Source organism: Salvia hispanica, chromosome 2, assembly GCF_023119035.1.
Source record: "Salvia hispanica cultivar TCC Black 2014 chromosome 2, UniMelb_Shisp_WGS_1.0, whole genome shotgun sequence".
Lineage (NCBI taxonomy): Eukaryota > Viridiplantae > Streptophyta > Magnoliopsida > Lamiales > Lamiaceae > Salvia > Salvia hispanica.
Window position 1 is genome coordinate 14,137,692 of NC_062966.1, and position 21,268 is coordinate 14,158,959.

At 34.7% G+C, this 21,268-nt stretch overlaps 4 protein-coding genes across 7 annotated transcripts; all 4 read left to right on the plus strand.

The window, feature by feature from the left end:
* Positions 1-837: 837 nt before the first annotated feature.
* LOC125203698 (60S ribosomal protein L22-2-like) lies at positions 838-2,115 on the plus strand. The gene is made up of 3 exons (XM_048102108.1): positions 838-973; positions 1,063-1,320; positions 1,817-2,115. The coding sequence occupies exons 2-3, from the start codon at positions 1,085-1,087 to the stop codon at positions 1,959-1,961; spliced, it is 381 nt and encodes a 126-aa protein (XP_047958065.1). The 5' UTR covers positions 838-973; positions 1,063-1,084; the 3' UTR covers positions 1,962-2,115.
* A 1,496-nt stretch (positions 2,116-3,611) lies between these two features.
* LOC125206046 (magnesium/proton exchanger-like) lies at positions 3,612-8,153 on the plus strand. 4 transcript variants are annotated; one of them, XM_048105329.1, is made up of 10 exons: positions 3,612-4,113; positions 4,399-4,477; positions 4,631-5,101; positions 5,584-5,759; positions 5,951-6,069; positions 6,167-6,324; positions 6,743-6,822; positions 7,170-7,386; positions 7,471-7,600; positions 7,743-8,153. In XM_048105329.1, the coding sequence occupies exons 3-10, from the start codon at positions 4,708-4,710 to the stop codon at positions 8,038-8,040; spliced, it is 1,572 nt and encodes a 523-aa protein (XP_047961286.1). In that variant the 5' UTR covers positions 3,612-4,113; positions 4,399-4,477; positions 4,631-4,707; the 3' UTR covers positions 8,041-8,153. The 4 variants fall into 4 exon arrangements, with proteins under 4 accessions (XP_047961286.1, XP_047961284.1, XP_047961285.1 ...); XM_048105328.1 differs by lacking the exon at positions 3,612-4,113 and adding an exon at positions 4,175-4,283; XM_048105327.1 differs by lacking the exon at positions 4,399-4,477.
* Positions 8,154-8,176: 23 nt separating this feature from the next.
* On the plus strand, positions 8,177-10,740 carry LOC125206047 (O-methyltransferase 1, chloroplastic). The gene is made up of 7 exons (XM_048105330.1): positions 8,177-8,462; positions 8,813-8,964; positions 9,299-9,419; positions 9,660-9,784; positions 9,884-10,012; positions 10,088-10,252; positions 10,373-10,740. The coding sequence occupies exons 1-7, from the start codon at positions 8,297-8,299 to the stop codon at positions 10,442-10,444; spliced, it is 930 nt and encodes a 309-aa protein (XP_047961287.1). The 5' UTR covers positions 8,177-8,296; the 3' UTR covers positions 10,445-10,740.
* A 3,616-nt stretch (positions 10,741-14,356) lies between these two features.
* On the plus strand, positions 14,357-14,983 carry LOC125203309 (protein SENESCENCE-ASSOCIATED GENE 21, mitochondrial-like). The gene is made up of 2 exons (XM_048101624.1): positions 14,357-14,517; positions 14,604-14,983. The coding sequence occupies exons 1-2, from the start codon at positions 14,456-14,458 to the stop codon at positions 14,812-14,814; spliced, it is 273 nt and encodes a 90-aa protein (XP_047957581.1). The 5' UTR covers positions 14,357-14,455; the 3' UTR covers positions 14,815-14,983.
* The last annotated feature ends 6,285 nt before the right edge of the window (positions 14,984-21,268 follow it).

Genomic DNA, 21,268 nt, shown 5'->3' on the forward strand with positions numbered 1-21,268 from the left:
TGTTGTTGAAGAAAAAGGTGAAGTTCTTTTACAAAAGGTGCATATCTGATCATAACCCAGCTTGATATGGGTACCAAATGTCTTCCTGTGGATAAGCTGTCATATCATGCATCAAAAAGTTGCATTTTGATTTTGGTTAGCATGTGCATTGCATGTCCTCGGGGGAAAGACCTTTGCTGACTCTCTGAAGTCACAAGGCAATCTAAGTCCTGGCAAAACTAATTGGTTTACCATTTGGTGTTTTGTTAGGCAACCTGGCATCTTCTATCTAATGAACTTTGTGTTCTTTGGTGATAGGAATGCACTTGTAGGCTAATGCAGACTCAATCAATAAAAGAGGTTCCGGTAATTAGTGAATCCTAAGCGGTCTGATCCCTACAATGCTGCTAATTGATTTTTGTTACTTGTAAATTTTATGGAGTAGTTTGTTGTTTTCGGTTCCACTATATTGTTTTAACTATGATACGTACAGATGTAATGTTTTTATCTTTTTGGTGAATTAACTTATGATTTAGAGTATTTTTTTCATTGATAAAAAAAGCTGCTCATTATTATTTGTTCGCTATAGTGGGTGTATCCGTGTATGTGTAAGGTAAAAAAACAATACACTAAATTCAATAGAAAGAAACGATTCACTCCATACTCAACGTTTATAAACATAGATAATTCGATACAACTATGCAGAAATAAGCATTTATTTGAACTTTTTAAAATATCAAAATATTTTATGCGAACTTGCAATTTTTACTTCTTTTATGAATGAATACATTTTTCATTCAAACATCAACATCAACATCAACATCAACATCGAGGCCCAGCCCAAGCTACTCAATTTTCACTCTCTCAATCTGGATCAAAAACCTAAACCCTAAAGCCCATTTCGACAAACTAAAAAACCCTAATATATCCATTTATCTCTCTTCCCCACCCACTCTCTACACACAGTTCACGTACTCAGCCGTTCGATTTACCTGTGAGCAAATGCGCGACCTTTTCAGTGAAATCTTCCATTTTCAGTTTATTCGTGCGTCGATCTGTTGTAATTCTGGTTGATTTTTGCAGGAGAAAAAGAAAGTGTGCGAAGATGAGCAAAGTCACGGCGGCTGCGGCGTCGAAGGGTGGGAAGAAGAAGGGGGTTACCTTCGTGATCGATTGCACGAAGCCGGTGGACGACAAGATCATGGAGATCGCTTCGCTGGAGAAGTTTTTGCAGGAGAGAATTAAGGTCGGAGGCAAAGCTGGTGCCCTTGGCGATTCCGTTACTGTCAGCCGTGAAAAGAGCAAGATCACCGTCACAGCTGATTCCGCTTTCTCCAAAAGGTAGGTTAATTAACCTTTTGTTTTGTGTAATGTTTTCGAGTTGCATATTTGGATGAGCTCATTGAGATAGTTAAATATTGAATCAGGTAAAACATACGTTACATCCATTCCTTCGTAGTTAGATATGCGTCGATTGCTAATATGTTTAGTTGTGAGCGGTGTTTAGGATATGCGTCAATTGCTATATCTATGAGTTGTGAACAACTGAATTCGTAGTTTTGTGTTCGTTCTGATTTGCTCCCCTAGCAATGCAGCTACCCTTTACTAAGTGAGAGAATGATGATTGAAATATTGGGGATATTATTAGCATTCATATGAAGTTTTGTTGAATGAAATTTCAGAACAAATGTGGAATTTGTAATTCTCTATTCGAATGATAGGACTATATAATGTTGAATCATAGGGTGAATAATTTCAAAGAATGGCGTGTGTGTGTTTACACTTTGTGGTTAGGTTCTTTTCTGGTTAAAAGATTGTGCCCCTTGTTGTTGTGCAGGTACTTGAAGTATTTGACAAAAAAATACTTGAAGAAGCACAATGTGAGGGATTGGCTTCGTGTGATTTCTTCCAACAAAGACAGAAATGTGTACGAACTGCGTTACTTCAACATTGCTGAGCAAGAGGGCGAGGACGAAGATTAAGTATAGAGAGATTAAGTTTCATGTTCATTTCATGCTTGCTCAAAATTGTCAAAACCACTTTTTTGGATCAATTTGTGTTTGTTCTTTCTTCTTTCTAAGATTGAGACTGCTTATGAGATTGAATTTTGATGAGAGAATATCCCTTTTTATTCTACATAATTGCATGCCACTATCATTTCCCACAAATTCTAATATCACTGATTGTATATAATTTTGTGGGTTCAGTTAAGTTGGCTTTTGGTTTGTTGTGTTGGGTTTTTTTTTCAGATTTCTTTATTGGAGCATACTAACCCAACTCAGTTTCCTAATTTGGGTTTAGTTATTTGTCTAAGTTGTTGATTTGGTGCTGTGATTGCTTTTCGATGATGCGTTCCTTTTGCTTGGTTGGGTAAGTTCCCTTCCACTCTTACCTAGTTACCTCCATCTAACACTTTCTTTCTTTATAGAATTTGACTCCAGTTTTTAAAAAATAGTGACCCAATCAGCCAGGTTGTAGTAATTGTTTTGCCGTAGCTTAATGCCTCTAGATATCCACAACGTAAGTTAGCCTATTCGCATTTATTAGCAGTGCTCTAATTGCCTCATGTTATTCATTAAAATTTGTAATTATGATTAAATTATTGTCGGACCCCTTAAAAACGGCCATTCGACTCTAAGAAGGGCGGAAATTAGCATTGGTGGCAAAAGTTAAGATTAGTGTGGGTAGCACCGAAATTTTCAAAGATAGAAAAGTCATTGTTATAGTAATATTTTTGTTTGACAAAAATTAATTCCACTTTGGTAATGTGGTTCGGTTAATTTTGTCAGTATTATACCATTTGTATTGTGAGTTGTGACTAATCCTATCCGGAACGGAAAAATGAAACAAATGCTCAGTTGTAGTATTCCACAATAAGAATTTTCAAATGTCTTGCAAAAATTTCAACACAGCTTAGTTGCACTTACACATTAGAATAACATGCAGTAGCCGCACAAAGTGCCGTGGTAAAAAAAAAACATAACTGTCTTTGTACATGATAATGTAATTACCAAAAAGAATATACAATTGAAGTTAATTTTATGAGGAATCTAATTAAAATTCGATGAATAAACAATAGTTTACCTTTTAGTATAAAACAAAATTATTAATTAAGAGAGAAAATGACAAGATAAGAGAGAACTAAGAGAAAAAATAGATGAAAATAAAAAAAAAAAATTGTCAAATTTTCCCTAAAGATTGAAAAGATCAAAATGACAAAAAATGGTAAGTACGATACCAAAAGTAAAAAAAAGTACATCAAATGAATTGAAGATTAGTCTAGAGATATTGATATAATTTATTTTCATGAAGTACTGCAAATATGTCATGTGAGAAAAATAATAAAGTGAGCTATAAAAATTGTCCTTGTACAATGTATATCTGAGGCACTTTTGTACAATATTCAGTCATTTTTACCGAAAAAAAAAAACTCTAATAAAAGTCTACAAACAGACCAATCAAGTCTTTGTCAATAAAAAAAATTCAGGTGATATTTATTTTCATGAGTAATCAAAAGCAATCCCATCTGTTGAGTTATCAATTATTGAGTTAGGAAATGCAATCATTATTGTTGAGTTAGCAAATGTAAATGCAACCTCAATTGTGAGACTTTAAAAAAGTTGCTTTTTGAAATTAACCTAGTCACCTGATTTAAAGAGAGTGAAGTCACATGTTATATACATATAGAGAATCGATATGGAATTCAGATAGCTATATCAGTCCATGCACGTTTGCTTCCCAAACTCCACATTCCACTTAAATAAGTACTCCTCTTCTCATTCCCCTATATTCTTCCACCCGCCGATTTTCAGATCCTCTCGCCGCGAATCCGCCCCAAGTCTCCGTTTTCCGGTGTCGCCGCTTTTTAGTTTTCGCTATTCTTCCGTCGTCTGACCCTGTGTTTTTTTTCGCTTCCCCAAAAATTCTGGGATTTCGGCGCGCAATTGCATTTGCTGTTTGTTGATTTGCGCAATAATTGGGCTCTTTGAAGACGAATGGGCACAGTCAAACTGAACGTATGAGTTTGACTGGTGGACTGGTGGTGGGGCCCTGTCTATTGAAGGCCGTCGATCTATGATCTGATATGTAAAGCGTGCGTTTTCTGTGGCTGGTGGCGCATTAATTCTTTGACAGGTATATTTTCCTACTTTTTTTTTTTTTTTCCAGATGTTTGTCGCGAGAGTTAAATTTTTTGTTGGCACAAGCTGCAATCCTTGTATTTAAGTTGTTATTAGCAGCAGTCTTTGCGTGGCCTTGTGTAACTTGAAACAGTTTTTCAGGAACTTCGTCTGGTGAAGTTGTTGGTAACTGCATTTTTTCAAGATTAGTTATTGTGATAAATTTAAATTAAGTGTCTTCCACGATAGAGAAAGTGATATCCAAGTGCATATAGATGAATTATGGTGGTATATTTGATAGGGAGCGGTGGAGAATCATATCACAAGGATCAGTTTTTTATACACGTTAGCTCCGGTTGTGATCTCTCTCTTTTTTTATGGTAGGCATCTTGTCCCAACTCCCTATGTGGAGTCTGAGCTCTAATTCGGGGAAAGATAAACTCCATGTCCATGCTATGTAAACTATGCGATGCAACTTTATGTCATTTTGAACTCTTGATTAATATCCTGATTTTTCATGTGAATATATACAGCTATAGGTACAGTGTACACTAGGTATTAATGAGGAAAAGACTGATGCTGTGAAAACTGAACTGTTTATTCAGTTGAGATGGCCCCGCTAAATAGTAACAGTTCGGAGAGCATGCATGGAGGTTCCAATAACTCTGGCCATGAGAAATGCCCTTTTTATTTGCTTTTCCATTTTGAGACCACGCTTGGCCTTGGTTTGAGGGGCTTCTTATATTTCCTGGCTCTTGCCTACTGTTTTATTGGATTATCAGCTATTACTGATCGTTTCTTCCGTTGCATGGAAACTGTGGTCAAGCATTCTCGAGCTGTGGAAGAGATAGATCCTACTACTAATACTAAAGTTATTCGAAACAAAAAGGTTTGGAATTATGCAGTAGCTGACATCGCGCTGTTGGCATTTGGAACTAGTTTTCCTCAGATTTCATTGGCAACAATTGATGCCATAAGAAATATTGGAGAGTTATATGCTGGAGGTTTGCCAGCCCTCTTTTACAACTTTAACTTTCTTCTATTTGTGACAGAACCTTATATGCCACCGAGCATTAAGTAACAAATATACTGTGAAATCTTAAATGTCTCTTTTTCTCCAAATTGGTTTTTAATAATTGTGATATTTCATAATTCCCTCTCTCGAGCACTTACACCACTTATTTCCAATTATATATCATAGCTTGGATATCAATCGTTTTCAGTAGTTTATTGAACTCTTACTCTTCTGAGATACCAATTATATACCATGAACATTATGAGAATGTTTTCGTTTTCTGTTAGTTAATAGGTTATGGATTCTTTGACAGATTCATGCACAGTTAGTTGTGGCTTTGTATAGAGTATGTACTTGCTTCTGGAAGGAAAGCAGATCCGGCAATATGTCACCAAATGTTTATGTAGCATTGGCTTGATTCTCACGTATTTCCCTTGGAATAGTAACACTGCCTCTGAATTTTTTGAACAGGTTTAGGTCCAGGAACACTTGTTGGTTCTGCTGCTTTTGATCTATTTCCCATCCATGCCGTATGTGTCGTTGTTCCTAAAGCTGGAGAACTAAAAAAGATAGCAGATATCGGAGTATGGCTTGTAGGGCTTTTTTGGTCTTTCTGGGCTTACATTTGGCTATACATAATACTAAAGGTCATATTTTTTGTCTTTGAAATCAATTCACTACAGAACAGACTCAAAAATTGGGAGTTGACTTCTAATGTGATAGATTTATTTGACTACTCCGCCGAAACTTCAAATACTCTCTCTCATTAGTTTTCATATAACATACTCATCATTTTAGATCACAAACTTCCCTTTGAAGAATAACCTTAACTTTGCAGGTGTGGACTCCAAATGTGATTACTCTCTGGGAAGCTCTGTTCACTGTAGGGCAATATGGTCTTCTGCTTACGCATGCCTATGCTCAAGATAAACGTTGGCCATTCGTTTCCTTGCCCATGTAGGTCTTTGGTTGGTGTGCTTTATATTACTACCTCCTTTCTCATCAAGGATAAACAAATCCATGTTCTGTTCTTTCCATCACGTTTGTTAATTAGGAAAAGAGATGAAAGGCCAGAAGACTGGGTACCAGAAAAAACTCCCCGGTGCAGGAGAGGAGATGAGGAACCTCATATGTACTCGGGAATACATGAAGGCGATGAAGTTAGAAACAAGAATATAGCTGGCATATACTCTGTCCATTCTGGTAACGAAGGTAATCCTTGTTAATGAATTTTATTTCCTGATTATCATTTTCCCCATGCATTCCTTTTTCCTGTACTGGAACTTAATGAAAAAAGATATCTACTACCTTTGCTCCTTTAGTTGCAACCGATTTTGTTAAAGACCATATACTAACCACAAAGAATTGTGATTAGATCAATGTCATTTTCCAGATGGTGAAATGCAGCTTGTGCATGCACGATTGTGTTTGTATAGAATGAAATGAGAGCTATGGTTTCACTAGTGTAGCCATGATGTTTGACTGTTCAAGGATATCAGATGTAGAACTTTGATTTGTTTCCCCAGAGTTAATCAAACGGGAGCATTATAAATGCAGACATTCAAATCTTAAACTAAAGGCATTGCATATCATAATTTACATAATACCGGCATTGCTTAATTTTCCTCAGAACAATCTCTTGAAGACAACATTCCTCAGAAAGATGATTTGGCCTCCATCTGGAAGAGGCAGTTTATTGATGCTGTCACGGTAATCTATCTGGCCTTATATAGCCTAATCTGTACTTTGTGTATGTGGTTTATGGAAACACTAGTATAATAGCGGGAAGTGGTCAACAACCTACTCTTTAAGTTTCTCCCTTCCACTTTGTTTGCCAACGTCCTATCCACCTCGAACAAATATATGCGATTATGCACATGCCACATCATTTTTGCCTAATTAGGTGCCTATCTCTCTGCACCAGATTCTTTTATTTAGATGATGCATCAAATCATTTTGTCGAAAACATACCAATTCAACCTTCTTGGTTGCCTATGTTGGCATTTGTCTCTTTCTTTTTCTTTCTTCTCTCTGAATATTCTTTCTTCCTTGAACAGTTGGAGACAGCAGAATCAAGGAAATTAAACAGTCCATGCCTCTCCCTTGTAAAGGCCTTTTGGAAGCTGCTCATTGCACCATGGAAATTACTGTTCGCATTTGTGCCTCCGTATCAGATTGCCCACGGATGGATTGCATTTCTTTTCTCTCTAGCTTTCATTGCTGGGATAGCTTATGTTGTGACAAAGCTCACAGATCTAATAAGCTGTGTCACAGGTTTGTATCTGTACATACATGTTAGTTTAAGAACTTCTATCGTATTCTTATGCTAATAACTTTATAAGCAATTTCTATATGCAGGTATTCCTCCATACACCATTGCATTAACAGCTTTAGCCGCTGGAACGTCATGGCCCGATCTAGTTGCTAGCAAGATTGCTGCAGAGCGGCAGATAACAGCAGATTCTGCCATAGCTAACATCACTTGCAGGTTCTCCCTCCCTCTGATTTCAAATATTTCCCCCCAACTTCCTTCAAAATCTCTAACTGGTGAATCACTAAAGATGATCTAATTTCATGAATCTGTTAACATTATCTGTAAATTATAGACGGATTTGCTTGCATTGATGCAGCAATTCGGTGAATATATATGTTGGCATTGGTGTGCCATGGCTCATCAACACGACGTACAACTACATCGCGTATAAGGAACCATTAAGGATAGAGAACGTAGGGGGGCTAAGCTTCTCCTTGCTCATGTTCTTTGCAACGTCGGTAGGCTGTATCGTTGTTCTGGTGTTCAGACGTCTGACGTTGGGTGCGGAGCTCGGTGGCCCGAGGCATTGGGCGTGGATCACTAGCATTTATTTTATGATGCTGTGGCTTATTTTTGTTACATTATCATCTTTAAGAGTTTCAGGTGTTATTTGAGCAAGTGTAGCTCATCCGTGGGCTATGAAATGCATACTACTACTCCACTACTTTATCAACAACAATGTAAAAAAGGAAATTTATTGCATGGAATGCTACCCTACTTCGATTAATCGATCTCATTTTATTCAGATCTGCATAACTAATTAAATTATGTACTAAGAAATGATTGGTAGCAATGAATATTTTAATTGGAAGGGTAAAATAGAGTTATATAGGCAAGGGCAACTATGGAAATGGTAGAAAATAGCTGAGAATGAAATTATTAGCAATGAGTAGTTGTCTTCCACGGCCAAGGCCAACGCCATACCTCTTTCTCGCTTCAAAGAAAACTACAAAGCCCATATTAAATTGCAAATTCAACAATGCCGAAGCGGCGCTCCACCGCGCTTCCCTGCGTTTCCAGGAGACCCTCCGTCCAGGCATGCTGTGTGTGTGTGTGTATTTTATTCGCTGGAAGAAACGCTGCTCTCTTAGCTTGATTTTCTTTGGGGCATTTCTTCGAACACCTGTCTGTGAATAGCTGGATTACTTGTTTCTGTATTATGTCTAATGTTTTGGGGTTGAAAGTAATAATTGTCAACGAGCTTTCATCATGGTTGAAAAATCCCACCTCAAATGCTCAGAAAGAGTATTCTTCTCTGTAAATTAACAGTATCACTCTCAAAACTACATGGATAGAATACTTTGAAAGTGATGGCATGAGTGATGGAATTCTGTGGATGTTGAGTCAACTTGCTGGTTAAGTTGCTGACTGTTTATGTTTGGGCAGATCCATTATTCACGGACCCTTACATCAGATGCCTTCTGTCTGTTGATATTGAAATGGATGTGAATCAAAACTTGCACAAGCACTGCCTTGCAACCAAGTTTATTGATGACAAACTCATCACCTCAATGCAAAAAGACGATGGACTTAGGCAGGTATCTTATACATGTGTAATTTCCTGACCCTTTTTGTTCCATTGTGGCTCAATGTTGTCTTGTTGGTTATCGAGAATTCTTAGAGAATGATGTTGGTCGCTTCCCACTGCGTATTTAATGGTAATTTCCTAGTCTAACACACACCTAAAGAGCTTAGATTAGGTGAAGCAAATGTTGGGATTCTAGGTTTAAAATCATACATTTGATTGGTGAGTTTTTGCTTGGGTGGATTTGTGTGGTGATTTGGATTCTACATAGAGATGGCCATCAACATATGTGAAGACCGTTTTTTTCGCATGAGTTGTAAGTCATGTAGTCTGTTGTCTTGTTGCAGATTGTTCTCTTGACGGATGGAATGGACACCCGGCCATATAGGCTTAACTGGCCTGCATCGACAGTACTATTTGATGTTTCTCCGGATATAATATTTAGACAATCTATTCAGAAGCTTGAAGGTCTGCCAATTAAACTCACAAGATTTCAGTATCTCCTAGCATCCATATCTTCTTTTTGTTCAACAATCCACAATTTTTTATAGTAATACGACTGATGATTTAACTAAGTTTCGTGGCATTGAGGGTGATTATTGAAATTTGATGCAAGTTAATTCCTTTGAAATTGTGACTTTTAATATCTGCTCAAGAATTCGAGCGTGTGGTGACAGTATTTATCTTTCATGAAAATTAAACTATTAGAGGTTGGTGCCAAGATTCCAAGAAGGTGCTTGCTCTTACATGTCCCATCAGAAACCTCAGACATTCAAGAAGCTCTACGCAGTAAAGGATACAACGGCACCAGATCTAGTCTGTGGGTTCTTCAGGTGGATTGAATTCTTTCCATGATCATTAAAGATAATATCTCGTAGCAACGTCTTTACTGAAATTTTACGTGATGGTGGTTTCTGTTTGTAATCTTGCAGGGACTTCCAGTAGTTACTTTGTCCAACTTTCAAGATATTTTGAGCATTGTGAGCGCGTTAGCCATGAAGGGATCCTTTATCTTTGGAGAACTCCCTAGCTGGTTAGTCAAAACTGAGACTGGCACGAAGGTGAGCAAGTTTTAATTTTGTTGGAGAAGTCGCCTCTCCAAGAAGATCATAATCTGTTCCTTGCCTCCATTTTAGTCCACAACAGCAGAATGGATGGACAAGCTCTTTGTGAGCCACGGCCTAAAGGTGGAGATCGTTGAGCATGACAAAGTTGCAAGAGACCTCGGAAAAGAATCATCATTCGGTGACTGTGAAACGATACTATTTGCTGCAGAGCAGCTGCAGTTCTCTGATGATCAGGTGACCAACTTTGAATATTGAAATAACGTGTAGAGTTTCATTTTGAGTTTGCCGGGGAGCTTTTCATTCTCATGTTGATTTCGGTTATATGTGTTTGACTGGGGATTCAAAATCTTGCAGATGGAATTATGGAGAAGAGAGTTTCAAAGGATAGAAGAAGAAGGAGATGAAGATGGTTTTGAAGAGCTTTAAATGGACACCATGTTTTACATATTGAGTCTAGACTCTACAGTGCTACTGCATTTGTCTCATCTTTTGTTTGCAATGGGCCTTAGATCTTGGGCCTAAACCCAGTCCAGCTCCAACTGCACGGTGTGGCCCAATAGATGAATCTAATTTTCCAATATTGTTGTGGAAGTCATGTTTCTATTGATATTTAGAAACAGAAATTTATAAAAAAGAGAGGATATTTGTATCTAAAAAAATACTATATAGGTGTCTCTTGAAATACTTACTAAAAATACGATTCGAGTCTTTTTTATTTGAAATCAATTTTTATTAAATTTCAATAAAAATTTCTTCATTAACTAAATTGAATAAACAATTAAAATGATTATAGAAAATAATTATAAAAAAAAACATGAATTTTTGTAACTTGAGACTGATACTATCAAGTTTCAACCATTCTGAGTCCTAAATTTATATTTTCCTCTTTCTAACTATGGATTGATGAACTACTCCATCTAGTCCCGTTATATCATAAGCTTGATTGAATACGATATTTAAGAAAATGATTATTTTTTGGTTATGCTATTTCCACGAAATCCCAAATATTATTGACTTGCCCAAGTGGGAGGTTTGTAGTCAAAAGTTGCAATTTCTCAATTACAATGACTATTTGATTAACTGATTTGATCGAATCAAAATACATAGATTTACCTAGCATCTATGTTGTTCAATAATGATTGAGGAGACAAGTCAATTAGAAGATTAAGAGAACTTTTATTAAATATAGCATGATACATTATGGTTCATGGGCCCACAACAAAATTATTCAATTCCATTTCCCTTTGTAGATAAGGACAAACTAGTTCTCTCCAATTTTGTTACAGTTTCTAATCGAATAGATTCGTGTATCTATCTTATTATAAGTTCATGAATCTTTGATACTCTATCATGATGCATGTCACATCTTATAATATAGTTAGGCTTTCAGAATTCAGACTGTGTGAATATTAGCCTCATGGATGGTAATTTTCGTTTAAAATATCCGTAATAAGAACAAACAATTCTTCACCATATTTAGCATTTAAATTTGAATCCTTTTAATCCACAAGTGGGATGATCATGATTCATGAAGAGCCACAAAAAGTATTAAAATCTTGCAACTAGTGATGGTTATAAATAATACTACCCTCTTTGCTTCATATTCTTAGTTTGGTATTTTTGGCCTAATTTCATCCCCATGGAACATGTCTTTTGGTAGTCTATAAAGCCAAACTACAAAAAGGGCTTCTCCATATTCCTTGAGACGTTGCACTTGAAATTTTTTTTGTTCTCAAATTTAAGTTTATTTTATTATTATTTTTACTAAAAACTGTGATAAAGACAGTTTGGAGTATCTATGAAAACCACACTGACAATCAATCGAATTTTATTTTATTGTTATTTTTCCTTCAAAAACTGTGATAAGAATAAAATCAAAACTTAGGAAATTCTCTTGTAGTAATTGGTACTTAATGATCAGTATAGTCACAGTTTTTCAAGCATATATGAAAAATAAAGTAATTACGGATCAAACGTCAATGTGAAGAAAAGTATACTATTGTCAACATTAATTATGTATGTCTATAACGTATAGCCACTTGCTAAGTCGAACTTATCCCCTCCACTTTCGTAAAAGGCAAATTAAGAATTTACTATCAAAGAATACAAAACTCATTTTATTTGCCTTCGTTCAATCTTTAGTTTATATTAACATTCCTCACTAACTACTAAAAAGTGGTTGCCTTCCGCTAAAGAAGAGGTTTTATAATTTAAAAAGATTACCCGGCTCAAATTCATTTTCTTATTCAATTTTCATTTAATCTACTCCATGTATAACATTGCTATTTTATCACATCAGAAACATCATGTAACATTGCAATGTTACAACTAAAATGCATCATATCGCTCTTTGTTTATATTCCTTCTCTCTCTAAATAGAGATTTTGGGTACATAATTTTAATACAAAATTGATAGGTGTGAGAAATATAAAAATATTATAATTAAAATATTATTTATGGATAATAAACCTAAATAATAGTGTAATATATGGTGAGAACTCTAAAAAAAAGAAATAAATTTTGTGAGATGAATCAAAATGATAAAAGTGAACTATATTTTTATTGCAAATAGTAGAATATTATTCATCCGTCTTGTAATGAGAATCTGGAGTTCAATTATTGGTATTGTTTCTTGAATTAAGAATTGCAATAATCTATGATAAGATAATGTGTTGTGTTTGTTCTTTCCCAAACACGTTGCTGGCTGTTTGCTCACCACAGAGCTTATCAGAAAGATAATCTTATTAACTAGTACTAATTGGACAAATGGACAAATCGGTGGTATCAAATTGTTGGTTTGTTGCTAAATTTTAGTGAATCTTTCACCGACTTTTATCATGTCTCTATAATTTTATGAAAGTTAATAAGTTAAAGGATGAGTGTTAGGTCCATTTGCTCTTCAATTTAATGAAAATAGTAAGGTAATGAAAGTTGAAGTAAGATGTGAATTAAAGGTTTAATTGAGAGCCATCACCATTAACCACTATACATACTAATCATTCACGGAATTTTATAAAACTTAATTGAGATTTTACCAAAAATTTACTGTATTTGAATGGTTTAGATTGGAATGATGTAATAATAGAGACACGTGTCGTTCCGAATTCTGGCATCTCCTCGACCACCATTAAATTTTCTTCCTCTGACATCAGCATAATTGCCACTCACGAGGAAAGTTCATTGACGCCGAAAAAAGTCTTACTTTCATTTTCAAAGTCAAGGTGACCAATTCAACTTATATTTCCATATTTCACTTTCTATTTTATCATTAAAAATAATATTATAAATTTGCTAGCAGTTAAGTTAGACGCCTATATATGCAACATCAATTTACCAATCATAGCAATTCAAGGTAAATGAAATATATTTTCCATGAATATTAGCAAAATACACAATTTATGAACTTGGTAAAATAAAGAGCTCAAAACGAATTTTGCTCTAATCACTCAAAAACTTATTCATGGGCAATCTTGAATCTCATTAGTAAATTATTAATATACTACATCCCGTCCTTTAAAAATAGACCACATTTGTCATTTTACGATGTCCCTTAAAAATATATTAATTCTATTTAAGAAATTTTTATTCTTTTACTTTTTCTTTCCGTCTTTCTTTTACTTTATCAATTATATATTAAAATTTATATAATTTTAAATATTATTTTTTACGAACAGATCGAGTATTAATAACTTAAATAAATGCCTTAAATAAGAAAGTTTACCTTTCTGGTTACTGCAAGTGGCGCCAAGTGCATCAATACTCTACAAACATAACAATTACTTACCACTCCATTACACTAATTTTTGTTTCTTTAAATTGCACGCAACGTCCGGCAAAGTAGTAGAAGATAACTTTTGAAATAATTAATCCCAAATTTTAGTAAAGTTGATTCAAATATATTCATAAGATAGAAATACAGATAAAAATGAGTTAAATAAAAACTTGAGTAAGTTGGTGTAATGATCAAGATTCGTCGAATAAACTAAACATTTGTAGCTTTATTTACTTAATTATAAACATATAATCTCACATAATTTGTACTAGAATTTTTTTTATACCACTATCAAAATCTAATTTATAAGGTGATAGTGTAGTATTTCACACTTTATATGATGATTGATATAATGAGACTATATTGCTAGAATAGATTGGTTATTAGATTAATAGTATAAATATAATAAATTTACATGTAATAATTAAAAAAAAAAAGTTTGATAGTTACGAAAGTATGCCGACTTTAGCCAGCGGGCTCCTTGAAATATCCAGTTTTCAATTTTCATAATTGAAATTCCAATTCTACCCTAACTTTTTTCCTTTATATATTAGGCGTCTCACCCTCATCTAAAACTCACAAAGTAATCCCAAGAGAAATAGAGAGCCGCTGCAGAAGATTTTTGAATACAAAAAATTTTCTGCAGCATTTCTACCCCAACAAAAATGGCTCGCTCTTTCTCCAACGCTAAGACTGTTTCTGCTCTACTCTCAAATATCATCTCCAGGTATTTATTTATAATCAATCTGGTAATTGTTGGTTAATTATCGTGGAACAAATATAAGTATGAGTGAAATTTGTTTTTTAATGCAGGAGGGGATTCGCACAAGCAGCTGCATCGCAGAGCAGCTTGCGGGGCAGGGCTCCGAGCGTGATGCTGAAGAAAGGATCGGAAGAGTCCGGTAAGATCTCGTGGGTGCCCGACCCGAAAACCGGATACTACCGACCCGAAAACCACGCCAAGGAGATCGACGCAGCCGAGCTTCGGGAGATGCTCGTTAAGAACAAGACCCGTCGGAGCTAGATCCGATCCGATTGGATGATGCGGGTTCTTTCAAGCAGAGCTGAATCTACTGCAGCTGATGATCTTCTCTCTCTGCTCTGTTTTCCTGAGAGACTGAAACGAGTATGACCTTATGTGTTTATGTTGAAATGAAATTAATGTTGAAATGAAATCTACTAGTATTTCATAATTGTCCATTTTTCTTGTGATTGGCTTTTTGTTCCAGGGATTTTACTTTTACATATTTTTCCTACGAAAAGGGATTTTATATCCATGTCATTTGCTAATAATTAACGCATAATTTATAAATCTATTACACGATTAGTCACTTCTCAGTTGGTAATAATTTTTTTTTAATTGCGGGTTTTATTCTTACTTTCAAATATGGGGATATATTTAATCAAAAGTAAATAGTAACTTACAGCTAATATTTAATTAAATATTAATATATGTATAAGTCGTAAGCGCCAATTAATATTATCTCTCCACTAAAATTCACGAGCGCCAATTATTATCATCTCTCCTCTATCCTATTGTCACACATTTTCCTTTTTGAAAAGTAATAATACATTTCTAAAAATAAAGATAGCATTCCCTCAATTTTGACCTCAATTTTGACCTCATTCTCTTGATTTATTCATTCTACTCAATCACAAAATAACATTACATAAAATTTTGCATCGAAAAAGAAATGTCTCACTTCTAGGATGGGACAGAGGAAGTATTAGGCTACATAAATAATGGTTACAAGTTCCTCAAATGATCGAAATTGTGTATTTCCTAGTAAAACTATTAAATCCTAAAAAACTTTCATAGTATATTCCATCCATTGGTCGAACTTGTAGCACATTCCCATTTACTACTTTATCTGTGTGGTCCAAGTTAACCTATTTAGCTCACTCATTCACCATTCCCCACTCGATTGAGGTCATGTGTCTACACCACTCGAATCGTGAGTCTTTGATTGTCGATTGAGAGACGATTATCAAAGAGTCGCTTAAATGACAATCCTCACACACCAATCGTTCAATACACTGAGTGAGTTTAAACGGTGAAGGTCCTGACAAATGTCATCCTTTGAAAAAGTGTCGACGCTAAATTGGTACTATGTGGTTTCAGTTCACATGTCAGAGGAGTTTCTGACATTCCTTGAGTGATTCAAAGTGTCCCGAGTATTCTGTAAGGATTTTCCATGGTGAAATCATTCGTGTGTTACGGGTTTCTGATTTTTTTATAGATAAATAAACATAAAATTTTAAACTCATTCTTATGGTGGATTCAAATTTTAAAATTATTGGTTTTTTCTTGTTTCTAAAATATGACATATAAACAGTTCCTTCTTGTTTTAGAAAATTTGGAGATGCTTTGAGAAAATGAAGAGTCCCCAAAAGAAGAAAAATAAGAGGAAGATATAAAGAGAAATTTGGAGTACTAATTTATAGCTGAAAATTGCAATTTTTACTTAGTTATGATGGGCCGATTACAAGACAAACAATATGTAAAATATATTTTTCTGTAATAAAAGAAAATATATGTGCGATGGTCAAACAATGAATTTTATTCAAGATTTGGGCTAGATTATATATGCACCAATTAGGAGGTCCGATTTGGATACTTTTTTCACTCGTAAACCAGGCCTAAAAAGAGTTAATATCTATGATTGGGCTTGTCAAATCGGGTACCCATGGATATCCGATCCGAAAATGATTTCGGGTACTTGAATATCTGACTCGGGTATACTGTCCCGAAAAATTGGGTATCCTGACCCGATTTTAGATTTTTATTTTTATTTTTTATTTGTTTCAAAGAAATTAACTACAAACTTGTAGTTCGAATTTGATACAAACTTAAAGTAGCTCAAATTTAAGAAAAAAATAAACTACTCCTACAAATTTTTAGAAATAAAAAATTCATAAGTTATAATCTCCATCATTCATCTATAATAAACATCACAATTCATACATTAATCTTAAATGTGACTTAAGAGTGAAGGATTTTGGGAGTACATTTAAGTATTTAAATAGTACTCCATTTGACCCACTTTAGGTGTCCCATTTGAGTTTGACAATGGTTTTAAGAAATATAAAGGAAAGTTGGTGAAAAAATGTAGTGGAATGTGAGCGCTATTTTTATATATTAGTTTTATAATAAAATGTGAGTGGAAAAAGATTAGTGAAATGTGGTGCCTACTACCACTTTTGGAATATGTCAACCGTAACTCCTAAAGTGAGACACCTAACAATGGTAAACCTGGACTCCTAAAGTGGGCCAGAGAGAGTATTACTATATGAAATTACAAAAAACAAGAAAAAAGAAAGAAAAAGTTGTTCAAGACTTAAAAGTTTGGCAACACTAAGATTCATCTTGCTATGGAACCGCAGGCCACCCCTATACGGACCGAGGGATCGATAGAAGCAAACCCAATAGCCGCGGTTGACATTCCTTGTTCCCTCGTCGTCAATCCAAAAGACACGGAATGTTAGTGCACATTCAGGTTCCAATAAGCTTTTCATAACATCTGCAAAACTGTAAAGCACAAAATCTAAGAATACATTTTCGAAAGACCGAATAATTTCAAAACAAATATTACTATTACACAAAATTTAATACTTACTTTAAACACGAGGCCATCTTTTCTAAAGGCCGAACAACTCCTTTTAATACTTGAATGAACTCTGTCTCATGAACATTATTCTTCAAAACATTCTGAAGAATAGGGTGAGTAACTCCATATTCCAAAACAGTATTGTAACAAGCCGTATGCATGTCATAATTGAAACCAGACACTTCTTTCCTTGGAGGATATTGCATATCCCCAGCATGTGTGTCAAAGGCCAAAGAATTCAGTAATTTATTAGTAGTACTATATCAACCAATTTAATAAAAAATAGCCCAACGGTAAAATAATTGGCCCAAAAGAAATAAGTTTGTTGTCATCTCCGTCCTTCAATTTTCAATTACAGAGAGTAGGCGGTGGATTTGCTAAATAGCTGGAGTGCAGTGCTCTGTTTGGTTCCATCGGTGGTTGTTGCTATGTAAGATTATTTTTTTATGTACGTAAATCAATTTTTTTATAGGTATGTAAATCTCTTTTATTCTTGTGTAAATCATTTCTTCATTCTTCAATTTCTTGATTCTTCAAGTGAAGATAGTGGTATACCGTAGTGATATAGTTGTATATCACTTTTTTTTTTAAGGAATAATGATAGTATAAAATAGATGCTTATGACCATCTTCAAAAAAATGGTGATATATACTATAAAGATAGTTATGCCACTCAGATATTTTCTCACCACTTTTCTCTCTCCTTTTATCGTGCTTTTCTCCTTTTTCTCCTAGTATCACCGTGGTTGACCCGAATCCGCCGTTTAATCAACTGAATCAGCCAGTTCAGCATCCTCCCACAGGTCTAGTGATAATTCACTGCACCGCGTGTTTGTTGTGTTTGTATTCCGTCGCTATTGATTTATTTAAGGTTGATGTGTGTCTTTTAGTTTTCTGTTGCTGCGTGTTTTGGTTTTGAATTTTCAATAATTCATTGGATTGATTTGCATCCGTAATAAAGTTGACGTTATAAGATCTGTGTATCAATCAGTCGCTAGTGATTGGATTATATTATTTTATTTGAATTTGTTGTGGGTAGAGACGGAACTAAAAAATTAAATAAGTCGTATAAGGGATATTCCGCCGGTGGTTGTTGCCAGCGGGGGCTTGGCCCCATGTGGTTCCTTCGGTGGTTGTTGCTATGTAAGATTAATTTTTATAACGTTCACTAATCTGTGGTATTTGCTTCATGTTTATTTCAATTGCTTGCGATTAATTAACAACCATGTGCCCCATATATTCTCGAAGTGCTACCTTGTTGAAAGCTAAGTTTCCACTAGAGTTTTTCTTAACAACAAAGGAAAAAAAAATATTTGATGTTCTGTTTGTTGCAAATTTGACAAGAGTCGTAATCCTTATGCTTCTAATGAAGGAAGTGGAAGACTCCAACTACAAACTTTTAAAGTACAATGTGATACTGAATTTCACTACAAAGTATACGGAGAGGAAGAAAAGGCACGTCGGGAGGAAGAAAAAGTACGCTGGCAGGAAGAAGAAAATGCACACCGGGAAGAATTAAAAGGAAAGTCTGTGGGATATGGTAATTGGTAGACACTTTCTAATAATGTGAATTCCACTGTGAAAGAAAATCTAATTGCTATCAATCTGCTGAAGGAGTATATGGAGAATCTCTAACTGTCTATCTGGGGAGTGCAACAATTTAATGGTGATGAAGCATTTCTTTCCAATCTTGTCTTTTTTACACCTTCAACTAGTAAGGTACATCCTACTCTCCCAAGGGCAATTGCATCTGCAGGTTAGATCACATATAGCACTCCAAGGCTTCAAATCGGTAATGTAATTTGCATTCATATATGTCGTGTTATAATCCATGCCAAGAGATGACCCTCCAAAGCAATCTAATTAAAGTGACTGAATCGGTAATGTAAGTTGCATGCATATATGTATTGATATAATCATTGCAAATTTTTAGTATTGCAGTTTTGATTCTTAATTTCAAATTACATTGGTATATATTTAATCAAAAGTAAGTGTAACTTATAGCTAATATTTAATTAAATAATATATGCATAGGTCACATATCATAATATAATTATATGAGTGACACTTGTATATAACAATTCACAAACGTATATTAATATGTACTCTCTCCGTCCCCCATTACTGGTCCACTTTTGTCATTTTCGTTCGTTCCCTTTTAATTGTCCACTTTCACTTTTTACCATAAATAGTAAGTAGACATCATATTTCACTAACTCATTCTACTCACATTTTATTATAAAATTAATATATAAAAGTGGGACTCATATTCCACTAACTTTTCAACTCACTTTCCTTTACGTTTCTTAAAACTCGTGCCGGAACCAAAGTGGACAATTATTGGGGGACGGAGGGAGTATATGCTACGCATATGATCGTTCCTCAAAAGATAAGTTTCTCTACTGATCGAATTTGTGACTTGTAGCCATTGATCGAACTTGTAGCGCATTGTGATGTTATGGCCCATATACTATCTTTGACCTATTTACTTCTTTATTTGTGTGGTCTAAATAGTTGTATGAGTCAACCTATCTAGCTCACTCATTCACCATACCCTCGCTCGACTGACGCCCTGTGTCCACTCCACTCTAATCGTGAGTCTTGATTGTCGATTGAGAGAGACGATTATCGAGGAGTAACTTAAATGATTATCCTCACACACCAACTCCTCAATCGTCTTTTTGTGACTTGTGAGACCGTTTTCTACGATCGTTCCATACTAGCAAAACTTATCCTATGATTCCTTGCAAGTGTCGACGCTAAATTGGTACTATGTGGTTCTGATTCTCATGTCGGAGGAGTTTCTAACCTTATTGAGTGAATCAAAGTGATTTTACCATGGTGAAACCATTCGTGTGTTGTGGATTCCTAGTTTTTTATATATAAATAAATATAAAATTTTAAACTCTTTATTACGGCGAATTCAAATCCGAGATGTTTGGCTTCAAATATAGATCACTCTACTACTAGGTCAAATAGCAAATTCATGATTTTCTTGAAAAATAGGTCAAATAGCCAATTCACGGTTTTCTTGTTTTGAGAAAATGAATAGATGTCCTCAAAAGAAATAAAGAGATGAATAATAAAGAGATATTTGACGGCCCAAAAGGTCATAGTACTAGATTTATGCTGAAAATTATGATGGGCCGATTTGAAGAGCATCCAATAGTTATCTGATTAAAATATCAGATATTTGCACCAATTATAAGGACCGATTGGACACTTTTTTCCCTCATAAACCAGGCCTAGAAAAGAGTTTTAATATAAAGACCAGATTATAAACTTTGGAGTAATGGATAAGCAATACACTCGTACATTTGGATTTAAAAATTTGTGCTAGAGTTATTTGTTGCAGTATACTAGTGGTGGGGGGAGAGTGAAATTGTTTCGCTACCAATCTCAATTTTCATGAAGTGTTTATTATGAGAAAACATAAAAATATATCACCACTTTCGATTTTCATTTCTAAAATTTGTCATACAACAAGTTTTCTACTGGAGTAAGTATTTGTTATTACTACATCCCCATTGGCACTCGTAAGTTTATTAAAATAATAGTCAAATCTTGTTTATCAACTTGATCGATTAAATAATAAGAAAATCACCAAGTTTGGTCAAAATCCGGTCTATCCCACAAAGTTTAAAATCCGTTAATTAAATCATAAAGTTTCAATTTTTCTAGCTAATTCCATGAGTCAAATTTTAAGTGGAATATTTGCATCTCTACATTGAAAGTCATCTTGAAAAATCAATCCCACTTTAAGATCAAACTCATTTTGATTACACTTTGAATTATATACACATCTTTTTCGTGATTTAAATCTCAATCCATCTTGAAATCACAATTCACGTCAACAAAGATTCCACATAAA